Genomic DNA, 13,176 nt, shown 5'->3' with positions numbered 1-13,176 from the left:
TTTTGCAGAAGTGCAAACCCAAGTCAAGTAGTAAAATGACTTTCCTAAGGCCAGATAGCTACACAGTAGGGGCCAGGGCACAGTCAGTACTTTTTAAATCAGCCAAAAAGCAATGATTATTTATTGAACAAAGTTTGCAGAAATTGCAAGGTGAAAAATCAACTCAGAATCCAATGTCTCTCCAACAGGTAAACGTATTTTTTTCTCAGTTTAGTTTGTTGTTGTCTGTATGCAGAAGTACTTTTCCCCCCCCATAGATATATTGTAATTGAAGCACAAATTCAAATGGTGTCCATTTTATTTTAGTTAAGTTAATCAGAAGTTCATGTTACTATGAAGTTGACTAGTAGTTAATTGGCAATTGAAGGATGACCTAACAAGCCCTCTTCCATTAAACTAAGTTGCTCCCCATTGTACTAAACCCCTTCCTCTCATGTCTCACAAATCTCCCACTGCTTGTTTCACTTTCCCCCTAGATCCCCTCAGAGAGGTTTCTGAATTCTTTTTTTCTTAATATAATTTTATTGATTTCAGAGAGGAAGGGAAAGGGAGAGAGAAATAGAAATATCAATGATGAGAGAGAATCATTGATGGTGCCACCTCCTGCACGCTCCCTACTGGGGATCGAGCTTGCAACCCTGGCATGTGCCCTTGACCAGAAAGGAACCCAGGACCCTTCAGTCCGCAGGCCCAGGCTGAGGCTCTATCTATCCACTAGGGCCCTTTCTAAATATATTTTATTGATTTTTTTACAGAGAGGAAAGGAGAGGGATAGAGAGTCAGAAACATCGATCAGCTGCCTCCTGCACATCTCCTACTAGGGATGTGCCCACAACCCAGGTACATGCCCCTGACCGGAATCGAACCCGGGACGCTCTATCCACTGAGCCAAACCGGTTTCGGCCCTTTCTGAATTCTTAAAGAGCTCCCATCTCCACCCTGGGTCTCCAGGGGGATGTCTTTATTCTCCTGGGCCTGGTGGCCTCTGGGGTTTCAGAAATCAGGCCCAGGCGCTGGTTTGGCTCAGTGGGTCCTGGGTTCGATTCTGGCCAAGGGCACAAGCAGGGGTTGCAGGCTCCATCCCTAGTGGGGGGCGTGCAGGAGGCAGCCGATCAATGATTCTCTCTCATCATTGATGTTTCTCTCTCTCTCCTTCTCCCTTCCTCTCTGAAATCAATAAAAATATATTTAAAGAAAGGAGGAGAAAGAAAGGAAGGAAGGAAGGAAGCAAGAAAGCAAGCAAGAAAGCAAGAAAGCAAGCAAGCAAGCAAGAAAGAAAGAAAGAAAGAAAGAAAGAAAGAAAGAAAGAAAGAAAGAAAGAAAGAAAAAGAAAATCAGGCCCAGAAAGCCCGAGATCGCCAATGGCCACACCCCAGGGTTCAGCTCAGGAACCCCTAGAATTTCCTGGAGTAGCAAGACTGCGGGGTCATTGTGGGGTCAAGCTGAGGGCCCGACCCAGCCCCATTCACGTGACCCCGCCCCCTGGGGAAGATTTCATTTTCCCATCGGAGCGGGTGTGGAGGTGACAGGCAGATGGCCAGCCCCCTCCCGTCTGGGGTTGTGGGGGATGTGGGAGGGGGGGCGGACTCCGGGGCGTCACTTTCGGGCCCAGCTGTGACGCCATCTCCGCGCGCCTGGGGCGGGACGCGCTTACGTCATCTCCGGGCGCCCGACGGGGGGGGGCGCTGGGTGTGGGGCGGCTCCGGGGCCGGGGATGGCGGCGGCCGCGGTGGCGGCGGCTCCGGCACGAGCGGGTGGAGCCCGGAGAGCGCCGTGAGATGGGCCGGTGAGTGTCGCCAGGAGCGAGGGCCCCGCGCCGGCCCCGCGGAGGCCAAGCGGGCCTGGGCTCGGGGCTCCGGAGGAAGCGGCCCCCGGAGCCCGCCGCTCCGTCGAACCGCGGACCGCGGCGGCGAAAGAGGCCGCGCTCGGACCCCCGCGCACTCCCCGCGGACGCTGCCCTGGGGGCGGCCTCGGGCCACGGCGACCCCGCGGCTGTGACCCCTCTGGCCGGGGTGTCCCGGGTCCTCGGGGCAGGAAGGGGCCCCCAAACAAGGAAGCATCACCTGCGGGCCTCGCCCCTGCCCCTCTGCTTGAAGGGACGACCCCCCCCCCCCCAAACGCCGAATTCCCCATCCCAGCCCCCACCCGTTTTGGAGCAAGGGTTGGGGGGGGGTCCCAGGAAGCCGTGCCCCCTAGGATCTTCCAAGCCCCTCTCCTCCAGGCGGGCGCACCTCTCGCCCCCCGCGAAGGCTGGTCCCTGGCAGGGTTCAGCCTCTTGGTTCCTGGGTTCTGCTGGCAGCGTTGGCACCCTCTCCGGAGCAGCCCCCCTTCCCCGTTAGCGGGGTGGCAGGCTGCGTCTTCCCCTTGGGAAACCCTCCGGGAGCCCCTCCAGAGGCCGAGGTTTCCGATTCCGAAATGGGTTTGGCGTGGCGGGCACCCGGTACCCAGGCTGGGCCCTTTGTTGTCATTCCCGCAGACCCTTTGCCTCTTGCAGCCCTTTCAGGAGCTTGTGCTTGGCTCACCCCGCAGTGACCTGGAGGCAGGTTATTTTCTTGAGTGTTTTAGTTGCAGGGAGCCAGGCTCATGCCTAGGGTTGAAGGTGTGACCCCAGTTTTTTGTTGGGCATGAAGGAGAAAGCTGACGGCTTTTCCTTTACTTCCAGCCCAGCAAAGGAGGGATGCACAACTTGTGCCCCTGGTGTGATTCGTGTTTGTGGGACTAAGAATTTGTCTTTCCTCCTTGGTGTCTCCTCTCATCACCTTCATATATATATATATATATCCCGCTGGGCCAATCTTAAGAGAGAAATGTTGCCTTCTGTTTGATTCTGTAGGACTTGGGCAGGATAATGGGTCGTTTCTGAGCCCTGGTCAGCACTGCTTTCTGTGTTTCCAGGGATGAAGGCTCTGTGCTTCAGCACTTGATGTTTCTGGCATGTGTAGATTCAGATATTGACAGTTTGGCAGGAATTTGTGTTCCCACGGTTAGCTGCATGAGGAGCAAGGCAATGTTTTTCATTTTTGTCCTACCTGATTCAGCACTTGTACAGAGTTGTCACTCAGGAAATTTTACATACACATAGGAGACCTTTTTTTTTTTTTTTTTTAATCCTGAAAATCTGTTAATAAGGCTTCCCCTTGAGTAACTCCCCCTTGACCTCTTTTTCTGCCCCAGAAACATAAATAATTGTTCTTTTCTCTCTAGTGCCGCTTTTCTCATTTAAATAACCTCCACAACCGTGTTTTCATCAGCTCGGAATAAAAGTGAAATCTGTGAAGTTGATTTTTCCCGCTTCCCGTTGTTCACTTGGGAACAGTGTTGAGTCTTCCACTTGTATTTGTGCATGTACCTGAGATTGGGATTGGAAGTAAATTTAACCTTTGGGGAAGGGGTACAGGTAGAGAATGAAGGATCTAATGTTAAGGCAAACAATGAGATTTGACATGGGAAGTTTTTTCCAGGGATGTCTTCCTACAGATACATGTGCTGTTGCCTCTAGAGAAGATTCATGGAGTTTAATGTCTTTGTGGCTTTTGAATTACTTTTCTTGATACTCCTGGGAGGGGTCAGAGGTGAGGCTCCTGCTTACTTTATCCCTATGTCTGTTTTCTAGGCTCCCACACCAGCGGGGCGAACACTGCTTCTTACTACAGCTGCTCAGAAGCACCATTGGAAGCTCAGGTATTACAGGAGCTTTGGATACCTTTTTGCAAAAAAAAAAAAAAAAAAAATCTGGGATTCAACAGTGGAAAACAGAACAGACTGTAATATAGAAATCTCTTTTCAGATCTAAAGCACTGGAGCCTGATTGGAAGAAATAGGTGACAAAGTTCATATGCATTGAAGTGTTCAGACCAAAAAGATACTTTATGACAATGGATAAAAGCATGTATGAAAGGTGACAACAAGAGAAAGGGGAGAAAGAACTTTCTTACCAGTCATACAGACCTAAGATAGTGACAAACAGGCATATTTGGAGAAATGGAATCAGAATTTTAGGAAGCGGTGCCTAGAGCAGACCTTCAGTGGAAAAGGAGCCATTGACAAAGAAAACACAAAAAGAAAAAGGAAAGGGAATGAATGAATGAAGAAGGCAAATTGCAGGTGGTCAATGAGAAGAAAAGAAGTCTTGCCAGACTAGGGAACACGAAGTCTGTGTGAGGTCAGACGAGTTTTGTTGCTCTTTGGGGAGGAGGAAAAACAAATAAATGGTAGAACACTATTACAGTCACTCTCCCCACAGAGTCCAAGTTTGAATGTGGTTATTTCCTGGAACAAAGAAGATACTAATGTTCATAATAGGTTTAGGGAGCAAGGTTTAAAAAAAGAAAGACACAAGCAGACCTGAGTACTTATTTACACCTGGGTTCTTGAGATGGTGGTGATATGAGGCAAAAGAGAATGAGAGTTTAATCAGGCCTGAGGTGGTGGACTGGGGATAGGTGAGATCATAATCCAAATGAGGCTGGCAAAAGGAAGTGAGGATGAGGTCATATGTTCAGGAAAGAAGATAGCACAGTAGTCTTTGGTGGCAAAAGGAGAAACTTAGGAGGAAAGAGCCAGCAGCAAAGACCATGGGTTCAATTCCCTCTTAGGGAAGAATGCTGAGAATAGTCAAGGTCCCCATCAGAGGCACAACTCATCATGAAGCTGTTGGTCTCTGGGTTTGTTGAATGCTTGTCCTTGTAGCTCTGTGGTTTTATGACTGTTTCTTTCATGTCCTAGGCTGAATGAGTAAGGAGGGTAGCATCCTTGTCTGGCCCTCTCTCATACCTCCTTTTTTCCAATAGTCCTCTTTGTTACATCTTCCTGTGTGGGCACAGTTTCTGCTGTTTCCTTTGATTTGGTTCACCCCTAGGTTACTTTTCTTTGCCTCTGATTTGTTCCCTAGCAGATGTGGGCGCCCCAGCCAGCAGCAGAGAGGGTTCAGGGGAGCCACAGAGAAGCCCCTTCTGATGCCCCAAGGAGCAAGCCGACCCCTTCCAGGCTCCAGGAACATCACAAAGCAATATGAAACCTGTTCATGAAAGGAGTCAGGAATGCCTTCCACCAAAGAAACGAGACCTCCCCGTGACCAGCGAGGATATGGGGAGAACTACCAGCTGCTCAACTAACCACACACCCTCCAGTGATGCCTCTGAGTGGTCCCGAGGGGTTGTGGTGGCAGGGCAGAGCCAGGCAGGAGCCAGAGTCAGCCTGGGGGGTGATGGAGCTGAGGCCATCACTGGCCTGACGGTGGACCAGTATGGCATGCTGTATAAGGTGGCTGTGCCACCTGCCACCTTTTCCCCAACTGGCCTCCCATCTGTGGTGAACATGAGCCCTTTGCCCCCCACATTTAATGTAGCGTCTTCACTGATTCAACACCCAGGAATCCCCTATCCCCCAATCCACTATGCTCAGCTCCCATCCACCTCTCTGCAGTTTATTGGGTCTCCTTATAGCCTTCCCTATGCTGTGCCACCTAACTTCCTACCGAGTCCCCTCCTTTCCCCTTCTGCCAACCTTGCCACTTCCCACCTTCCACACTTCGTGCCATATGCCTCGCTCCTGGCAGAAGGAACCACTCCTCCCCCCCAGGCTTCCTCCCCGGCGCACTCATTCAGCAAAACCCCCTCTGCCACCTCCCCACCTGGGCAGGTGCCACATCACTCCAGTACTCAGCCACTGGACCTCGCTCCAGGCCGGATGCCCATTTATTATCAGATGTCCAGGCTACCTGCTGGGTACACCTTGCATGAAGCCCTTCCAACTGGTGCCAGCCCAGCTCTTACCCCTCAGGAGGGCCAGTCTGCTCTGGAAGCAGCCCCTGCCAATGGACAGAGACAGCGAGAGAGAAATTTAGTAAGACGGGAGAGCGAAGCCCTCGACTCCCCCAACAACAAGGGCGACGGCCAGGGACCGGTGCCAGTGGCAGAATGTGTGGTGGATGGACAGTTGTTTTCAGGTTCTCAGACTGCACGGGTAGAGGTGGCGGTGCCAGCACACCGAGGGACCCCGGACACCGACCTCGAGGTCCAGCGGGTGGTTGGCGCTCTAGCTTCTCAGGACTATCGTGTGGTGGCAGCTCAGAGGAAGGATGAGCCTAGCCCCCTCAACCTGTCCCATCATACCCCTGACCATCAGGGTGAGGGGCGAGGGGCAGCCAGGAACCCAGCAGAGATGGCCGAGAAAAACCAGGCCCGGGGGTGCTGCCCTCAGTCCCATCAGGAACCGGTGAAACATAGACCTTTACCCAAAGCAATGGTTGTAGCCAATGGCAACCTGGTGCCCACTGGAACTGATGCAGGCCTGCTGCCCATGGGCTCGGAGATCCTGATGGCATCAAGTTTGGACACGCAGGCCAGAGCCATCTTCACAGACAAGGAGCCAACGCCACCCCCCATTACCTCTTCCCATTTGCCCTCCCATTTCATGAAAGGCGCCATCATCCAGCTGGCTACAGGGGAGCTGAAGCGGGTGGAGGACCTCCAGACCCAGGATTTTGTGCGCAGTGCCGAAGTGAGCGGGGGGCTGAAGATTGACTCTAGCACAGTCGTGGACATTCAGGAGAGCCAGTGGCCTGGATTTGTCATGCTGCATTTCGTGGTTGGTGAGCAGCAGAGCAAAGTGAGCATCGAAGTGCCCCCCGAGCACCCTTTTTTTGTCTATGGTCAGGGTTGGTCCTCTTGCAGCCCTGGGCGGACTGCACAGCTCTTCTCTCTGCCCTGCCATCGGCTACAGGTGGGAGATGTCTGCATCTCTATCAGTTTACAGAGCTTGAACAGTAATTCAGTTTCTCAGGCCAGCTGTGCTCCCCCAGGCCAGCTGGGCACCCCCCGAGAAAGGCCTGAGAGGACAGTCTTGGGACCCAGAGAGCAATGTGACAGTGAGGGGAAGAGCCAGCCATCGGGCGAGGGCTCCCGAATGGTAGAGCCCCCGCAGCCAGAGCCTGGTGCTCAGGCCTGCTGGCCAGCTCCGAGCTTCCAAAGATACAGCATGCAAGGGGAGGAGGCACGGGCTGCGATGCTCCGTCCCTCTTTCATTCCACAGGAGGTAAAGCTGTCCATCGAAGGGCGTTCCAATGCAGGAAAATGAACCTCTCTCCCTGACCAGACTGGGGCTCTGCCCCAGAGCTGGGCCTCACCGTGAGCAGGCAGAGGATTTGCACATGTCGAGCAGGGAATGGCTCTCTTGGCAGTGAAATTGGGGGCGGGAGGTGAGGGGAGTGGAGGCATGAAGGCAGCCTCCCAAGGCAGGGTCTGTTGCTCATTACCCTGTGGCATCCTTTAGGACAGCCCCAGAGGATGCTGTGATGGGGAGCGGCAGGCCTGGGCCAAGGAAGTAAGGGGGTGCATGCAGAATAAGAAACATTCCAAATATCAGGGCCTCCCTGTTCTTTCCTCCCCATTCCTAGCTCCTGAAAGGGGAAAGTCAGGTTTGGGGAGCAGGTGGCAGAGGGAGGGAACAAAGAAAGAGCCAAAAATGATGATCCACAGCTTATAGTAGCAGTTCAACTGTCTGAAGTTTTTTTTCCTTTTTTGTGGTGGGAGGGCAGGAGGCCCCATGGTTGGAATAAGGGGGTTCCCACCCAGAACTCTTCTTTTGAGAGCTGTGCACTTTAAAGGGTAGTTTTGTTACACAGATGTCTATGGCTGGTTTGTGGGGGAGGAGTACTCATCTGCGGGACTCTGGTTGATCCTGCTTCAGCCCTTTTCCATTTCTCTTCACCATTCCTTCCACAAGCTTCTAGCACCAGGAGAGAGAGAAGCCCCTCTAAGGTTCAGAGTGAAGTAATGCTTTGGCGGGGACCCAGTCAGGGGACTTTGGGAGAAAGACCTTATGGCCAGACTGACCGGGCTCTAGGCAGGTTTTTTGGAAATGTAGCTGACCTAACAAAGCTCCTCCTACCCAGCATGCCAGACCTGCTACAAAATTATACTGAATCTAGTTGGTAATGGTAACTTCTGAAAGAACCAGTGGACCCTTTTCCCCAGGCCCTGCACCCCTCCTCTGTCTGTGTTGTGCCTAAGTGCCTGCGTGGCTCCCACCCTTCTGCTGCCCTAACCCCTCTGCATGGTTTCTTGACCTGGGCCTCATTTGTAGCTGCACTGCCTTTCCCCTTCTGCAAAACTGGTTTTGTTTACTTTGACCAAGACCTCTAGTTTTTGGTGTGTAGGGGTCTCTTTGGTTTCCCCTTCAATTATATTCTCTGTTTTTAAAAACTCAGAAAGAATCATGTCCCCTCTGCAGCAGAACAGCTTGGTGGAGAAACGAGAAGAGAACTGTGTCCTGGGTCAGGGCAAATACACCTGGCAGGGCAGTTTTTACACAGCTCCTCCCATTTTAATTCCACTTCCTCTCCTCGCTGTCCCCTTTTACAGCCAGCTCTAAGGTTCTGGGACAGTCTCGATGACGTTCAATACCTGAAGTCACCTAGATTTCATTTTGTGGTGGGGTATTCCTCTGCAAAGAGTATTTTCAATCTTAGTTGCATCTGCCCTTCTGTGTCTTAAGCCCACATTTTTTTTACAATTTTTAGCAGCAGCTCAGGCTGTGGGATTCTACTGGGTATTGAGAATTAGGCTCCCCCACCAGCTTTCAGGTGAGTGGGTGGGTTTTTTGTTTGTATTTCAGGGGTCTTTAGACTCTTGAAGCAACTCAGGGTATTGTCCACCTAGCTCTCTGGTGAGGCTTCTCCCAGGGTACGATCCTGGCATTTCCTTTAGAAATGCCTTTGGATGGGTCAAGGCCTGGCCTGTCATCAGGAGTCTCAAACCTCTGAGGTCTGATCTCTGCTCTGTCAGAGGCTTTAGGCAAGTCTTGTGACCTCTCTTTCACTTCCTCCCCAGCTGCCAAATGGGGATAAATAATCTTACCTACCTCCTGGGGGGAGGGGGAGTCCTGAGAATGGAGTCATTCTTAGTGTTCAGGTGCTAAAGGTTGTTCTCCTGGGGGAACAAAGTGGCTGAAACTGGCTTGTTTTTTACAAGCCCTACACTCCACTCTTTTATTCCTTGAGAGCAGTTACCTGGTCAGTCGCCTTTTGGAGGCTCATCCAAAGGAAGCTGCTGATCTGACCGCAAGTACTTAAGTCTCTGGTTCACTCAGAACCAGACACCAACCTTGTCTGGTGAACACTCAACCTTGTACTCATTTGGGTTCATGCCCGTTCCCTTCTCTGTTCCCCCATTCTCTCTGAATGCTGCTTTCTTTGGTTTATTTCCTACCGTGGGGGCCTCTGGGGCTGAGTCTTGAGGAATCTTCTCAGAGGATGGCCTTGGAGAAGGTCTTCTCTCTGGCTGTTCCAGGAGCAACTCATCCCTAGGGATTATTGTTTGCACGGGTTTCTCAGAAACATCCTCCCTATAGGAAGGCTCATCAACTGAATATAGTGACGTGCACATGGTAGACACTCAAGAAATGTCCATCAGGGACACCAACTGAGCTTCCTTATCATGGGAGCAAATCTATATCTAACCAGACACCTGCCAAGTAGTTTAAATCAAATAACGCTCCTCTACCCAGCCCGGTAACTTCCACTTAATCCTGAAAAGAGAAAACCTTGTGCACCTTGACAAGTTGGGCGCTGCCCTTTCTGCTGCTGTTCCTCTTCTGTCTCTTGCTGGGAAAGCAATGCCAGCAACTCCCCTGATACTGTGCCGTGAGCATGTAATTAATATATATTAATACTTGATTTTGCCGAGCTGCAGAGGTGTCTTTTGTAAAATACGGTCTCCCAGAAGAAGCAGCTCTGTGCTGTAATTCTTGGTCAGAGCTGTGGCATTCCCTTCGCCTTTTCTCTCTGGTTCAGTCTTCCAGGCACGAGGAGTAAGAGTAACTTATAGCTTGTCCATTCTTCCTTATAGGAATTTCATAAGTTTGCAAGAGATCTAAGTGGTTTTGAGAGAGTGAGCATTTTAGTGGGAAGCTGTCAGCTTTTGGGGGAATAGGCAATTGAAGAAGGCCAGAGCCAGTCCCTTGTCAGGGGTAGGACATTCCCAGAGCTTAGGGATAGAAAGGAGGACTGCTAACTTTGACACAAAGTGGAAATGACTATACCACTTTGAAAGTAGGGGAACCAGGTCAAGGATGGGTATTGCCATCACCATTCCTATCAAGATTAGTGTACATGGCAGTGGGGAGGGGGGTATGTGGGGAAGCAGAGCCCGAGAGTTCAGAGCTGAGCACTCGTATCTATGCGGAGGGGCCCCAGTGGATCTGGACTGACCCTTCTACACTCTTGGTCCCAGTTAATCATCATGCCAAGGGCTTTGGTCTGTGCTGCTTTGCCACTGCTGCTGTCTGCTCATTGTCCTGCCTGCTGCCCTTTATAGCTCTGTCCTTCCATGTCTCTGGCCATACACATGAAATCCAGGCATCCTTTTAATTCTCACCTGTGCAAGTGTTACTTTATAGCAAAGTCTCAGTGACTAGGAATAGTATGACTTGCTGCTGGCGGGCTGGTGAATTCAAAGGGATGTGGCTTTAGTGCTTATCAGGAGCCCTTTGGCTCCAAATATCTGAGTGTCTTGAGGGAGAAACAAGCAGGTCCTACAAGTGGGTGTTTTCTGTGTATTAATTTCTCTCCTTTGTGGTATCTTCTATCCTATTTTTAAAAATGAATGATGGGGAACCAGGTTAGGACCTGTGCCAGCATCCCAGGGAGGTTCACCTGGCTCCAGTTCATCTGGTCTGGGGTTGGGAAAGGGTTTGAAGTTTGAACTAGCCCTGCTCAGTGAGGTTTAGTTTTATTTTTACTCATAGGAGATGCACAGGTTGGTGGTATGATTGAAACTTGCAACAGGCAGGCATATTGAAGAGTTGAGTGATCACACTGGAGGTGAGGGTGGACATGGATTCACTGGGAAAGGGCCTGGGTCCATTGGAGTAAAGATAACCTGATTAATTGGCCATGGGGGATTAGGTCACAGTCTTAAAAGCAAAGTAAATAGGGCAGAGGCCAAGTTTTAGGGAGGCTTCTTGGCCTCCTAGGGCTAAGTTTACTAAACCACATTGAAGCTACAATACTTTCCAGATGGGAAAAAGTGTACACTACAGTTGGAGAGCTGAACTGTGCTAAGTTGGATGTTGACCAGGAACCTATTAGCCCTTTGCTGGGAAGCCTTCGCCCTCCAAGCTTCCCTGGAGTAAGAAAGGCCTTCCACATTATGCAATAATAAAATAAGCACCTGGGTCTCTGCAGCTGTCAGTGGCTCTTTCAACTCTAGGATCATTCTTTGGACCAGAAGCCTGGTCTGGGCCTAAGATAACACTGGCCCCCAAGATGCTAGCGTTGACTGCACTCTCTCCTTACCTGCAGACTATGCACAGTGCCTGGGGCGGAAGGAAGAGAGGTGGTGTGGTTTGCCCTGCTGAACCTCCCCAGCAGGAACAGTAGTAATAAATGCACTTTTCACACTAAAGTTTCTTTAATAGTTCTGTTAAGCCTAGATTCTCCCTCTGTAGATTGCAAATTCAAAAGTTTGTGTGGTCCCAAAGCCATTCTAACTGCAAATGCTCAGCAGTGAAGGTGGCCTCAAATTGGGTTCCTGTCTGCAGTGTGTGGCAGCAGCCCATGTGCCTTTACCTATTGTCAAACTTGCAAGCATTTATTTCTGTCATGGGGACTGAGGTTCATCGGAGAGAGAGAGCACGAGTGTGAGCTGATGACACAGTGGTTTTACACCCACTCCCTGGACAGGGAGTTTGCACGTAGTTGTGAGCGGAGTGGTTAGTGCATTGCTGGTATTGCTGAAGGCAGAGTTCATCCCTCATTTGTTTGATACTCACATTTGAGAGAATCTTGTGTTGCGGGGAAAACCGACTGTTCTTGTGGCAAACTTGAAGTATTAAAAATAAGGCTGTCCCCTACAACCTTCCTAGTCAAATACAGGATCCCTGTAGCCAAAATTGTATGTTCCAGCTGCAGAGAGCAAACTGCTCTCAGCTTGCACAGCACCTTAGGGGAGGGGAGAATATATGAATATGGAATGGGGTGGAGAAAGGATGGGAATGTCATTCAATTGGCTTTAGGGTCCCAAGGAATAGAGAAGGTCGGCACTGGGGAGGTCTGGGTGGATCTGATTGGTGTAGGAGTTCCCTGTAGATAAATTACTGACCCCCAACTACCATCCCCAGTATGTAATGGCTGAATTAATATGTAATCAACCGCATTGTATCTAAAGCCTTAGAACTAGTCAGGTGCTCCCCCCACCCATACCATTTCTTACCCTCTAATCCTACCTGATCTCTAACAAAGCATTAATAATTCTAAGGATAATCTCTATTTTGTTGTGCTTTTTTGTAACTGTTTTAAATAAATCAATTTGTACTGTATATTTGTACTTTTGTGAGATCCTTTTTGCTGTTTTACCATTTTAAGTCTCTGTACTTGGCTACACACAGATTGTATTTTTATTGTTAATGCTCTTCTTATGGATACCTGCATTTAACTTGTGGACTATGTAAACACAATATATATCAATATCTATATATCTATATATCTATCTATATAAACTACTAGCTTTTCCTTTTGGTGTTTGCGCCTCTTTCCTATCCTAGCATTAGATGATGGCCATTGGGTGGGGGGATAGAAACCCTTTGTGGGAGAGCTTGTAATAGAGAGCAAATGGTGCCCATTTTCATGCGGTGGACTCCGGGCAGATTATGTGAGCTGGTGCTGAAGCATTTTGTTGCTGTGTATGTCAGAGACCCAGAAGTCTACTTACAGACTTAGATACTCCCACAGTCGGTCAAAAGGACCTGTAAAAGTCTCTCCTCAGGAATATTGCCAGAAATTGCTGGAATAAGCCAGTTGCAATGATAGTTACTGCTTCTTAGAAAGCTTGCCACTGGTAGAGCTGGGATACAAGAAACACTGGGATACAAGATAGTGACTCAGATACACTTATTGAGTACTTACTATATGCCACAAACTATCCTAAGTGCATTATATATTAATAATCATTTATTGCTAGTATTGTTATTTCCAATTTATGGGTGGGGAAACCAAGAAAGAGGTCAAATAACTTACCTGAAGTTACATAGCTATTAAATAGCAGTGCAGAATTTTAAATCCAGGCATCTAACTCTTGAGTCTATTATAGTTCTGAAAATTAAATGAGATAATCCATGTAAAATGCTCAGAATAATCTTTGACATAGTGAATACACAACCATTTTGAAGGATCCCAAG

General features: G+C 49.7%; 1 protein-coding gene across 5 annotated transcripts; it reads left to right on the top strand.

The window, feature by feature from the left end:
• The first annotated feature begins 1,675 nt into the window (after positions 1 to 1,675).
• ATXN1L (ataxin 1 like) lies at positions 1,676 to 7,621 on the top strand. 5 transcript variants are annotated; one of them, XM_081107960.1, is made up of 4 exons: positions 1,688 to 1,786; positions 3,614 to 3,681; positions 3,788 to 4,162; positions 4,895 to 7,621. In XM_081107960.1, exon 4 carries the CDS (start codon positions 5,011 to 5,013, stop codon positions 7,075 to 7,077), a length of 2,067 nt encoding a protein of 688 aa, XP_080964086.1. In that variant the 5' UTR covers positions 1,688 to 1,786; positions 3,614 to 3,681; positions 3,788 to 4,162; positions 4,895 to 5,010; the 3' UTR covers positions 7,078 to 7,621. The 5 variants fall into 5 exon arrangements, 4 of the variants coding, with proteins under 4 accessions (XP_080964086.1, XP_080964087.1, XP_080964085.1 ...); XM_081107961.1 differs by having other exon boundaries at positions 4,892 to 7,621; XR_013996894.1 differs by lacking the exon at positions 4,895 to 7,621 and having other exon boundaries at positions 1,676 to 1,786; positions 3,788 to 4,870.
• Positions 7,622 to 13,176: the final 5,555 nt, after the last annotated feature.

This window comes from Myotis nattereri (assembly GCF_964212035.1).
Source record: "Myotis nattereri genome assembly, chromosome: 15".
Classification (NCBI taxonomy): domain Eukaryota; kingdom Metazoa; phylum Chordata; class Mammalia; order Chiroptera; family Vespertilionidae; genus Myotis; species Myotis nattereri.
Note: the sequence above shows the minus strand (reverse complement) of the source record. Positions and strands in the feature narration are given on the sequence as shown.

Excerpts from the sequence above, each read along its gene's own strand:
- ATXN1L (XM_081107960.1), top strand. The coding sequence starts at position 5,011 with ATGAAACCTGTTCATGAAAGGAGTCAGGAATGCCTTCCACCAAAGAAA.